Here is a 12804-nt window from a genome sequence, read left to right as displayed (position 1 = left end):
TCATTTTTAATATATAAAAGAATTTTTATGGATTTTTAGTTTATGAATTTTAGAAAATATTCATTCATTAATACAAATTTTTTACAGGCCTTTTGCGAAATTAATTCTAAGTAATCATATTGCTAGTTTTATTAGATGTTGTTTGTACATTGTTGAAGATTGGTATTGGTCCTCTTGAAGATGTTCTAAGGTTACTTTTAGCGTTATAGGTTACTATATTAGGACCGTTGTTCATTTAATTATATGGATATTACTGTTGAATAAGACTTAATTATGCTGCTTCTTTTAATGCTTATTGTTTATTGGCACTGTTTTAATTGCTGTTATTATTACTTTCCTTTTCTTGCTTATTGAATACTGGTTAATTATTATTATTAATTAGCTTGTGTATACCTAAAACTTGAAGATTTTCATTATTTTAAGCAAGCTTCTAAGCTAATATTTAAGCCATATTTTTATTGGTCATGGGTTGCAATCTTTAATTTCTTTTAAGAGCGTTTTTTTGAGATTAAGATTGCAAACTAACTTTTTAATTGTGATTTATCAAAAGAGCTGGTGGAGGTTGTTAATTTAAGGGGTCTTCCTGCTCAGACGATAATTTAGGATTCATTAGAGTGTTTAAATTATTTGAAAGGTTTTAAAAAGCTATTTTATTTAAACTTGCAGACCTATTTGAATTTTAGCTTTACAGAACATTTTAATTATTTGAAGTTATTTTGATTGCTGGATTAGAAATTCCTAGATGCTATTCAAATTATCTCAACTGCCTTTCAAATCCAAAGTTAGGGCAAATGACTTTTCTTTTAGATCTTACATAATTCATTGTTTCTCTTAATGATGTATTATTCTTCCTCATTAAATACGCAATCACACAGGTTGCGCTTCTACTGATTCCTGCTGCACAGTGCACCAAAACACCTCCTCTTTTTAATCCCTCCTCTATTTCCCTAAATGTTGAATCGAAGCAGTTTGAAATATTCTAAGTTTCTATATCTAGTAAATTGTATTGCTTATGAGTGATTCCATCTGATGGCAGATATGATACGCCTAATCCACTTGCTGTTGTCAAAACAGTTTTAATTCCTTTCTCTTTCAGTGCTCGCTTGTCCATCGCAGCCGTATAATCTCCTAACCACAAGCAACCTGAATCAGGAGTTTCCTCCACAATTTTATTCATATTAGAATAATTATGAAAGAGGAATCTTCTGTTACCTAAAAACATTTGTCAATTTTCTTTTGATTTTTGTAAGTAAAAAACTCTAAATTTAAATTTATTAAAAAGATTGCTTAGTAATCAACCAATATTTCTAAAATCTATTAAAAATTGATTTTTGGTTGCTTTCTTTCCTTTTTAAAGATAACCAATATCTTATTCAATCTTATTCTCCACAATAGTAATATATATGTAAAAAGCTATCCTCTTTCCATACTAATACATTCAATTTACCAAGAAACCTTTTTACCTGTAAAGATAACAATAACTGTGACAAAATTTATACCTTTAAATTTACTTAAATAGAATAAACAACCCTATTAATAAAAGTGTTTTGATCGTTAAATTTGTTAAATAAAAATTCATAGAATATTTATAAGCATAGAAATTATACTTGAAAGATTAATTCAAAGTATCTACCAATCTATGTTACTTTAAGAATTAAATTTATATCTTTCTTACTATAGCATAAAAGAATTCTATTACAATAAAAATAAAACAACTTGCTTTAAAAAAAAATATATATTTTATTAACTATTGCTTTATTTAGTTTTTTGGATATTATTTTCTTTAAATAAACTTTTATTTTAACAAATTAAAATAAATTATTGATAGTATTTCGAGAGTATTTAAAAAATCTTATTCATTACTAAATAATCTGAAATTTTTTTTATGAATAATTATTTTTAAACATTCATTCAATTTTAGTTCTTTACAATTATTCTATTTATTTATTCGAGATGGATTAATTAAATTTTATTTATTCATATTTTTTTTTAATAAGATAAAAAAGATAATTTAAATAGATTTCTTAAAATATAGATTAATCTTTATTTTTTACAATCTTATTTAAAATCATAGTTCATATAAGCTACTCTAAGTTCTTTTATTAATTTAAAATGCTTAATTTATCAAAATCATCATTAAATTTTTTAAAAATTCAATGCATTTAAATTTACTGGCTCTTTTATGACTTTTTTTTATCAGTTGATAAAATAAATAATTTTTTTCTTGTTTAAATGTAAAAATTTAAACTTTCTAAATAACATTTTTCGAATTATTAATAGTATTTCTTTATTAATATTCATAATTTTATAATGAAATAAAAATTAGTCATTTTATAGTCCAGTATTTGGCTTGTTTGAACAAAAATTTAGTTTAATTTATTTAAAAGATGTATTTTTTCTGTTAAACTACTGGATGCAAAATCTAAAAATGTAATTAATTTGGTTATTTGAATACATTTATTCTCATATAAAATATTAATTTTTTTAAAATTACCATAATTAAGACATCTATTAATAAGATGGATTAATATTTATTATATTTTATATTGAAAATGATTAAAATTAATAGATTTTTTTAAGATACTTTGTAATTGTAAATAAGTAGATAAATATATCAAATCATTTACTTTTATGAAAAAATGTTAACAGCTTTTAATTAATATACAAATGAAAGAAATTCATAAATGAATACAAAAGAAAGAAAGATATAGACTTCTTAAAAAGTGTTAAAAAATATACTATCAATCAAACTAAAGAATAATAAATATTTTTAAATAAAATTTTGATTAAGAAATATATCAAAAGAATTTAAACACTTATTAAGAAAAATTAACAAATAGCAATCTTAGTTAATACTTTTTGTTAGCATCTTTAAATAAACTAGAAAAACAATTACAAAAAATAATATAGACCACTTGTTCAACAAGTTAGTTAGTAAGTAGTAAGTTAGTTAGTGAAAAATCCAGCAAGCCATATTTATGTCGAAATTTAAAAGCAAGAATTTGCTATAAATAAAGTCACGCAATAGGGCTCTTTATTCTTTATTCCTGATAGCCATTTTATATTTGCCTACCATACAAGCTTTCTGTAAAATTTAACATATTTTATTATAAAAATACTTTAAAATTTATCTAATAGATAAATCTAGAATCAGTGCTGATGAAACTGTACCTTCTGAATTTCCTTCTTTTAGCATCAAATTAAAATTTGTAACACAGCACTTTGCTCCTGTTTAAAATTGCTCAGTAACTTTCTCTTTACTTTATTTTATCATAAAAAACCAAATTAATTTTATAACAGATAAAAATTACAGTCGACTCTGATGCTTATGAAGCGACTCACGATGTGAATGGTTTAGTTGCACTGAAAGGATCTTTTAAGAGATAGGTCACAGATGATACAGTTCCAGTTCAAATAGAAATCTCATCTGGTTAAGGCGAAAACATTCTAGCAAATACTATCACCAAAGACTTAACTAAAAGTGCTACAAATGCAAACGAATATGACTTAAACGATCAAATTATTTACCATCCTAACATTCCAAAAGAAGCTCATTTGAAGGGTACAGTTTAGAATGAAGAAGGTCAAGGCATAGCTAATGCAAAATTATCAATTTCAATTGATTATCCTGTTTTCTAAGATTTTTTGACTGTCTACACAGGAGATAATGGTTAATTTGATGTTGTAATGTACTTAGAATAGCTTAACCCAATTTATGGTAATTAGGATTTAATGATTGTTCATTCTTTCTATTTGCTTAAACAAGAAATATAATATTATTTAATAATAAAATAATTAAATAGAAACTTATTCATTCTAAAAAAGCATAATAGAAATACAAATAGATAAAAAGAAATATTAGCTATTAAAAAAAATTCAGTTAAAATCTAAAACAGCTAAATAAATTATTAATAGCAAAAAATTTTATTGAAGGCAAATAAAAATTTTAAAATAAAAATCTAAAAAAATACTATTCAAAGGCAAATAGATGTATTTGTTATTAAAAATCTAATAAATTTTTTACATCGAAGAAAACAAATTTTAATAAAACATAAATATTTACTAGTAATTAAGAATGAATATTTTATCAAATTATAATAAGGAAACAATTCAACTTTTAAATATATAATTAAAATATATATTAAAATTAAATTTGTTATTAAAGGTAATCTTTCAATTGATGCTGATGGGTACTTACCTTGGAATATTAAGAAAGACACTGAATATACTTAAGGTTTTTACATAGTTGATCATTTATATTTCGAATTTGATAAGCCTATTGTTCTCAAGAAGGGAAGCGTTAATCTAAATTTAGAAGTTGATGTTGTCGAGCACTCTACTAATAAACCTTACAGTGGCTCCGCAGTTAATGTTTCTTGCTAAAGTGGTAGCAACTCTTAACATGTTAAGTAATATTAGCTGGGAACTACAGGTGACGATGGAAAACTTAATTTCTAAGATTCAACAGAATTCAATCAAGAAGAAAAAATTATTTGTGTGATAACAGCTTCTCCTGCAGTAAATTCAAATAATTTATATGGAAGCACCGCCACAGTTAATTTCCTTCGCCAAAACTAATTTAAAGTTGATCCTGTGATTGTATACATCACCACTGAACCAATAAAAGGAACTATAACTGGTATTTTTCAAAGCTCTATCGACAATTCTGCCATACCAAATCTCTTGGTTTCATTTGCCTAAACTAGTGCAGTAAAGGCTTTGGCAGATCCAGTTCAAACTGACAGTAATGGTAAATTCACCATTTTAGTAACTGGTTTCAAAAACGAAGGAAAATACGAAGGTTCAATAGTTTACACTTCTGATATCTATGATCCTGGTTTTAATTATCCCTTAAAAATTACTGAAGATAAATTCTATTCAGAAGATGTAGGCATACTAAAAGCAACTTTAAAACCTGTTCCTGTTACTATAAATGTCACTGGTACTTTCCTTGAAAAAACTTTGAAAACTCCACTTCCAGAATACGATATTGTCATCACCATTTCTTACTCCAGCAGTAAATAACTATTTATTATAAAATTCACTATTATAAAAAAAAATAAAATTTTCAAATTAGTACAAAAAGCATGGAAAAATTATTTAAACTTAAAAAAAATATAAAAAAATAAATTAAGAATATAATTTTTATAAATTTATTTGAATCAAATATCAACTTTATTGTTTACATTTTTTGTTTTTTTAAATAGATAAAAATACTGACACTATTCCTTTGAAAACTGATAGCTAAGGTTTTTTCTCTCACCAATTCTAAGGATAAAATACAGAAAATTATGTGATTACTATTGCAAGTTAAGCATCAGAAGAGTTTTAAGAATTGAGTTTGAAGAGAGAATTAGGTCCTAATAAGGCTAGCTTATTCGATGCAGACTTTAAATAGGTGCAAGTATCTAGAGTTCAAACTTATGGTTTAATTATAGGCTATCTTTATGATATAAATACCAATAAGCCTTTGACAGAAGGTAGAATATCAGTTATTGCTGATAAGCCTTTCCCAGAACAAAATATGAAATGTGCATTTAAGGATAATGGAAACTTTAGATGTGATTTCGTTGTTGAAAAGTATTTGACTTACGATTCTTAAATTCAAATAGACACTGACTATGGCATGAGTGCTAAAACTGATGTAGGATAATTAAATAGATAAAATAACTACACAATAACTGGCCTTAAAAGTGGTGTTAAATTTGAAATTATACCCTAGTAAGGTTTAATTTCTGGTACTCTCTACAACGGTGAAACTAACTAGGTTATTACTGAAGGTAGTTATACAATTACTTCTATTGATCCAGCTATTGAAAATTAAGATACTTTAGTTAACAAAGCAGTTAATGTAAATAGTGATGGTACTTTCAAAATATAATTGAACCTCCATCTAGGACCTTCATATACTATTAAAGTTAAATTTGCCTCTGGAGCTCTTCCTGCTAGCGATTAAGTGTTTTCACTTAATTATAAAAATAAGTATACTTTGGAAAACCTATAAATTAATCTTGGAATGCAATTAAATGGATTATTCAGTGGTTCAGTCATTACTAAGCAATTTATACCTGTCTAGAATGCTATTATTAAAGTTTTCATTGATAATATCCCCAATCCATTCACAGGTTCAACAGATCTAAAGGGTCAATTTACTATCAAAGTACCTTCACCAACTACTTAAGATGTTCTCAACGCCAAAATAACAGTAATATTCATCTTTTAATTTAAATTGAAAATATATAAAAGGAAAATTATAGATTTTATTTTTGATTTAGGTTAAAATATATTTTTAATAATAAAAATTATTTAAAAAAATAATGTAGGTCGACAAAGAGAAATTCAAATAGTATAGCGACACTGTTTAATTTACTAAAGAAAACTCATTTTAAGTAACAAATTATAAAATCACATTAGCAGGTGATTGGTGGAAATCTTCATTTACAGGAAAAATTATCGATGAAAATAATTTACCTGTTCCTTTCTGCTCACTCTCTCTTGTTTTGAAAGACAGTTTCAAAGAACCAACTACACCTTTACCTTATACTACAGTTAGTGTCTTATCAGGAGATTACTTGTTTTCAATAGATGTAAATTATGATGATGATTATATGAGTTATCTATCTATCAAGTGTAATAACTTTATTGATAGAATAGAACCCATTAAGTTAGGAAACTAAAACCAATACAAGATTGAAAACAGAATATCAAAAATGGAAAGAAAACTGATTATGCTCTAATTTTCAGGCTCTGTTCTAAATTCGATTAGTGAACCTGTTGCTGGAGTTTCTATTCAGCTAACCTTTGACTATGAGTCTCATACTCATGGAATCCATGATATGGGTGAAGGATTCAATAGAAATGGTAAAATCTTTAATTAATATGAATTATTTGTCCAAACACAAATCTTATGCAAAGAATAATCAACCAATAAAATAAAAATTAATTTTCAAGCTAACAATTTTTCATTTTTATAAATTTATTATTCATTTTATAATTGTTTTAAATTAAAAAAAATAGGTAGTTTTGACTTTAGATAAAAAGTAATGATGGGTTATAATTATAAAGCAAATGTCTAAATATAGCTCCCTAAAGAGGCTATTGATGCTGACTACTAAACTTATAGCTTTGATTTACAATTTAACGATAGCAATAATTATAAGGTTCATAAAGAAATAGAAATTAAGAAGTCCCTTACTGACTGCTTGATTAGTGGTGTCATTTTAGATGCAGAAACTAAAGCTCCTCTTCCAAGCGCTTAAGCTATTCTCCACTTCACTTAAACTGATTTCTCAGATTATACTTTATTTGTCTACACAAATGAATAGGGTCAATTTGAAATCAAGACTTAAATTTAAGAAGGCTTCTTTTATGTTGCTAAAGCTGAAGGAAAAAAACAAAACTATAAAGATAATTCAGTTGATATTATTTTATCTGTTGAAAATAAATTTACCATTACTGGTATTCAAATTCTTTTAAATAAAGCAGCTGAAACTGATTATACTAATGGATTTATCCACGGTCATGGATTATCTATTACTGGAGATCCTATCGCTTAAAGCAATGTTGTAGCTTATTCAGAAGTAGAACCATCAATTAAATTCTAAGCAACTACAGACGCTAATGGATTCTTTGCATTGCCAGATTTAAGATTAGTAACAGGTAATGTCTATGCTTTTGTTATAGAACTGCAACCAGCTGATGCTAACTTTGATAAAAAGTAGCGCAGAATTCACCTTTCTGTCAACGATAACTACCAGTACAATAATTTGACTTTAGCAGCTGAAAGATTGAGGGTCAAATACACAATTAAAGGAAAAATCAATGATAAAAACTCTGGTTTAGTTTTAGGAGGCACATATATCACAGTTTCATTTATTAGTTAAAGGTTTATCGATAATTCATATACTTATTCCAACCAAGAAGGTGAATTCACTCTAACTGGAACGGTTGCCAAAGGACTTAATTACGATGGTAAGCTTGTCTTTATCCATGCTGGTTATGAAACTTTGACTCCATAAATTACCCTTCAATATGATGCAAATGCTGCATCTAACGATGATTTTTATTTAAAGAGTGATGCAAATTTCTAATTAGCTATGAATCCTTTCTAGAAATTGTACTATGTTGATGAAAGAAATACTATCCCTATCAAATCTAAGGTCTATGAAAAAACAACTTGCAAACTCTACCCTAATAAGTATTTACCATTCGTTAAAGTTTCTCTTTATTTCGAAGGCTAGTAAGGATAGGATGGCACATTGATAGCTTAAACCTATACTGATTTAAAAGGTAACTTTGTTATATATGCTCCAAGACCTCTCTTCTCTGACTTGTAATCCTATCTAGTTTTCGAAAGAAATGGGTATAATCAATTAAAAGAATTCTAAAGAATTACACCCAATGCTTACTACATTGAATAAGGACCACAATAAATTAGCAATAAATCAGGAGTATCTGACTGCTCTAAAAAGCAAAGGAAAATATAAAATAAATATGATAAAGTTTGAATGAATAAATATAAATATTTATATTTATTTCTTACTTACCAAAAATATGAAAATAAAGTCATAAAACAAATAAATAAATTTAATTTAATTTTTATCAATATTATTTTATCTTATTTATTGGAAATTTAGAATGTTTGTTTAAATGTTTCATAGAATCAATACCCAAAATTCTAAAATTTTTATTATTGTATTTTTTTCAAATTATTCTTCATTTCTCTAATATCATTTTTAAATTACACTATTATTATTATCATTTTTTAATTTAATAATTAATTAATATTTTTTTCACAGTAAAATAATCACTTCTACATATTAAAATTATATTATTATGAATTAGCTGAATAGCAGAATTTAAACCAACATACAATTAATTTTTAAAATGAAGATATATTGCTAATAGAAATATTTTTTTTACATAAGCTTAATAAGATAGATTTTAATGAGTATCAGTAAGCTATACTAATTAGCAAAAGTTAATTAATAAAAATCAGAGTGTATTAATTTTAGATTATTTACTAAATGCTTTAATTGTAAAAATATTGCTAAAAAATTAAATAAAGTTTCTACCCTGAGCGTTTTTAAATAAATTATAGATTTAACAATAAAATTTACAAATAAATTGCATATACTGTAGAATATCGGTTAAATCACAATCAATTAAGTCACTAAATTTGCGAGTTACTATTTTTAACTTTTAAAACATGTGTTAAAATTTAAATTTTAGGAAAGTGTCAATAATGTGAATATAGGATATATATATAATTCTAAAGTATTTAGGGTATAATTTCTATTATCGAAAAGTCATCCAATTATCCTTTTTCTACTTTATAAATGTAGATTGTATTGAAGAAAATTTAAAAAAATCACCAAATAATTAATAATCAAAAAATTACTAAAAGAGAATTAAAAAGTTAATTGAGGAAGAAATTAATATAAAATTAAAAAAAAATATATTTATTTAAGATAGATTATTAATTTAGATGAATAAACAGTCATAAATATTTTTTAATATTATATTTATTTTTATAGAAATATTCTGACTTTCTATTTGTCTGTTTCCCAACCTTCTTGTTTTTATATTTAACATTATTTATTGTCTATTTAAAATATTATATAAGGGAAATAAAAATAACATAAAACAGATAATTAATATTAATCTTAGTAATTATTTCAATTTTTATGTTCGTATTTTTAATAAAAAAACTCATAGAAGCATACAAATAAAAATTAATCCTATAAAGATTTATTAGATTAAGGAACTAGTTATTAGAATAGAGCATTTTCCAACAGATTCAAATTCTTTATCACTACAAGGATTATTTGACTCACAAGATTAAGTACAGTTGTTTAAAGTATTTGCAATTTATTTTTTGAAGCAATTGTTTAAACAACTTTAATACTTAAGGTAAAATAAACCACATTCTAAAGTGAATGGTAGTGGTTTATCAATATCTAAAATGCAATTCTAAACTATTTTTATTTATACTTTTCCTCCTTCGTTTTAATTTTCAGCATAAATTTTGCAAATTAAGGATAAAAATAAAAGTTGAAATAGTAAAAACTTCATCTCAATTTTTATAATACTTATTTTGATGATTACTATTGTATAAATCTATATGCTTAGATAATTAATTTATAAAGTTTACCTTATTTACTTTATACTATTACTATTTTGTGATATTATATAAAACAATATTTATTATAGCATTTATTTTTAGTTGATAAGTATTTATTCACCTAATTAAACATATAAACATTTTGAAAAAACGTTATTTGTAAATTTATCTTTGTATGATTCTAAAGTTGGAATTAAAAAAAGAGATTTAATTTAAATTTCAAATTTAGATTTGGATTTTATCATATTTATAATTCTTTTTTTAAATATTAATCAATTTAAAAAAAAATATATATAATGCAAAAAATATATTCTTCTATATTAATAATAAGTGTCATTAGAAATATTTTATCCACATTAAATAATATAATAAAGGATCTTCTAATTCAAGCATTAATGCAATCTTAAGTAAAGAGATAAATTAATTGTTTTTATAATTCAATTTAATTACAAATATTTTATTTTGAATATTTTCTTTCTTTTGATCAAAGACTTCATACTATTAAAAGAATATGAAGAATTTCAGTAAATCAAAATTTAGATTAAAAAAATATTTATTGTTATAATTTTATTTACTTAATCAGATTATTATTTTTGGTAATTTAAATAATGATTTATTTATCCTATTGAAGTTCTCAAAAATTAAGCTACTATTAATAATATTAATATCTATATCCTTTCCCTTGAAATATTTTACTAAAAAAGTAAAAAAAAGTTTACACTTAAATTAATCAATAACAAAATAAAATTATATAAAAAAAAAATAATTAATAATTTTAATTAAGAACATATTAAATAAAAAGTTTATCGCCTATTTTTGTATTGCTATGTAAAAAATAATCAAGAAAAATGAATTTAAATTTATTTGTAAAATTAATTTTAAATCTTATTAGAAATTAGAATTAATTTATTAAATTTTAATAGATTAAATTATTAAAATTTTTGCGATATTTGTTTAGACTAATTTTACTGTGGCTTTTTGGTTGTTTGTTTGATTATTTTCTTTAAATGATTAAAAATATTAATCAATGATTTTTAATAAATTTTCATTCAATTATAAAGAAATATTAGAAAGTTAATTATTTCTGTTAAGTTATTATTAGAATTTTATTATATACAAAGATGAATATTGATAAAGAAAATTTAAGTTTGGTTAAAATACAGAATACAGAAGAAATCAAGCAGGACAATGTGGTCACATAGAGCGGTTTAAAAGTTCTTCATACTTTTTCAGAAATTTTGAAGAGTGAAAGTGACTAATCAAACATAAAGCAGATATTAGTTTAAGAAAAGTTAATATATTGTGGATTATTTTGCATTGAAGATGGTAACATGAAAGATTTAGGGTTTTCTCTCTAATCTGAAATTACAGATTTTGTTGAGAGAGTTAACAAATATAATATGACGTCAATACAGTTAAATAAATTTAGTGATGATTCTAAAATTATTTTAAAAGCTGTTGACATACTTTTTAATAAACAAATTCCTAAAATTTTCAAGCAATACTAACCTTTGAATCGTTTGAGAGTTCTCACATTTAACAATTTAAGTTATATTTATAGGTAATTTAATATCTTTTAATATTTTTACATAAAAAATTATTATTTTAAAAATATATTTTCAATAAACATTGATTTTAACCCAAAAGTCAATAGTAAAAACAATCTAATTGTTATTTAGTAGAGATATTGCATGAGTGATTTTATCAATATTTGGATTTTTAATAAAGATTGTTTGAAAAAGATTATGATTCTTTTTTTATTTATAAATTTAGAGAGTTGGGGAAATTCTAAGAGGCATTAAAAGCTGTTAATTATGCTATCTCTTTAGAAGAAAGATTAGCTGAAGAAAATTATGATAATTGTTAAAAAGATATTATAACTTCTTACTTAAATAAATCAGCTATATTAAGTGAGCTAAATAGGCATGACAAAGCACTGTAAAGTGTTGAAAAAGCTCTGTCAGCAATAAAAAGATATGAGTCTAAAGCTAAGACAGAATAAGAAAAGGCTTAAATTAATTATTTATCTATGGTGTCTTACTTTAACCTTGCAAATGAAAGCGAAGTTTTAGGGTTAAGAAACTAATGCTTAAATTATTACGAATAGTCAGCTATATTTGCAAAAAAAGTTAACAACCTTGCTATGATAAATAGGATCAATTAAATTTTAGAAAGTATTGTTGAAAAAAATAAAAATAAGAAAAAAAATTCTCAAATAATTATAAATTAAAAGATATATTGATTCATTTATTTATTCTAAATTATTAATTGTTTCATTCATCATTTTCTTATCAAACTATATTTTTAATAATAAAGATTTTTAATATATTGTATAAATTAAAACGAAATATATATTTGAAAATTTGGTTTCTAAGGTTTTGTTTTTAAAATATAAATTTTATAAATATTAAATTTATATTTAAAATTAATAAAATTATTTATATTAATTTGAATTATTAAAGATAATTTACCTTATAATATATTTTTTTAAAAGTGAAAAAATAAATATGTGGAGATTATAATATAATTATAATTAAAAATATTAGTTTTTGGTAGCGATAAGTTTTAATTTGAAATATATTAATTTATTAGTAATACTTACTTATTTGTGAATTTTATTAAGAAATTGATTAATAATAAATACATTAAATAGTTTATCAAAAGGAATTATAGATACTAAA

General features: G+C 23.4%; 3 protein-coding genes across 3 annotated transcripts; 2 read left to right on the top strand and 1 right to left on the bottom strand. All coding sequences in view use genetic code 6, as the record gives it.

Annotated features, from left to right (window-relative positions):
* Positions 1–64: 64 nt before the first annotated feature.
* On the bottom strand, positions 65–1222 carry TTHERM_00185500 (dual specificity phosphatase domain protein; the record flags this gene model as incomplete). The annotated part of the gene is made up of 1 exon (XM_001008821.1): positions 65–1222. One exon carries the CDS (start codon positions 1220–1222, stop codon positions 65–67), a length of 1158 nt encoding a protein of 385 aa, XP_001008821.1.
* A 1756-nt stretch (positions 1223–2978) lies between these two features.
* Positions 2979–8507, top strand: TTHERM_00185490 (transmembrane protein, putative; the record flags this gene model as incomplete). Its single annotated transcript, XM_001008820.2, has 7 exons — positions 2979–3087; positions 3139–3245; positions 3301–3718; positions 4166–5017; positions 5208–6205; positions 6324–6861; positions 7018–8507. 7 exons carry the CDS (start codon positions 2979–2981, stop codon positions 8505–8507), a joined length of 4512 nt encoding a protein of 1503 aa, XP_001008820.2.
* Positions 8508–11244: 2737 nt separating this feature from the next.
* Positions 11245–12365, top strand: TTHERM_000185489 (tetratricopeptide repeat protein; the record flags this gene model as incomplete). The annotated part of the gene is made up of 2 exons (XM_012795822.1): positions 11245–11684; positions 11897–12365. 2 exons carry the CDS (start codon positions 11245–11247, stop codon positions 12363–12365), a joined length of 909 nt encoding a protein of 302 aa, XP_012651276.1.
* Between the last annotated feature and the right edge of the window lie 439 nt (positions 12366–12804).

Source organism: Tetrahymena thermophila, assembly GCF_000189635.1.
Source record: "Tetrahymena thermophila SB210 genomic scaffold scf_8254798, whole genome shotgun sequence".
Taxonomy (NCBI): Eukaryota; Ciliophora; class Oligohymenophorea; order Hymenostomatida; family Tetrahymenidae; genus Tetrahymena; species Tetrahymena thermophila.
Note: the sequence above shows the minus strand (reverse complement) of the source record. Positions and strands in the feature narration are given on the sequence as shown.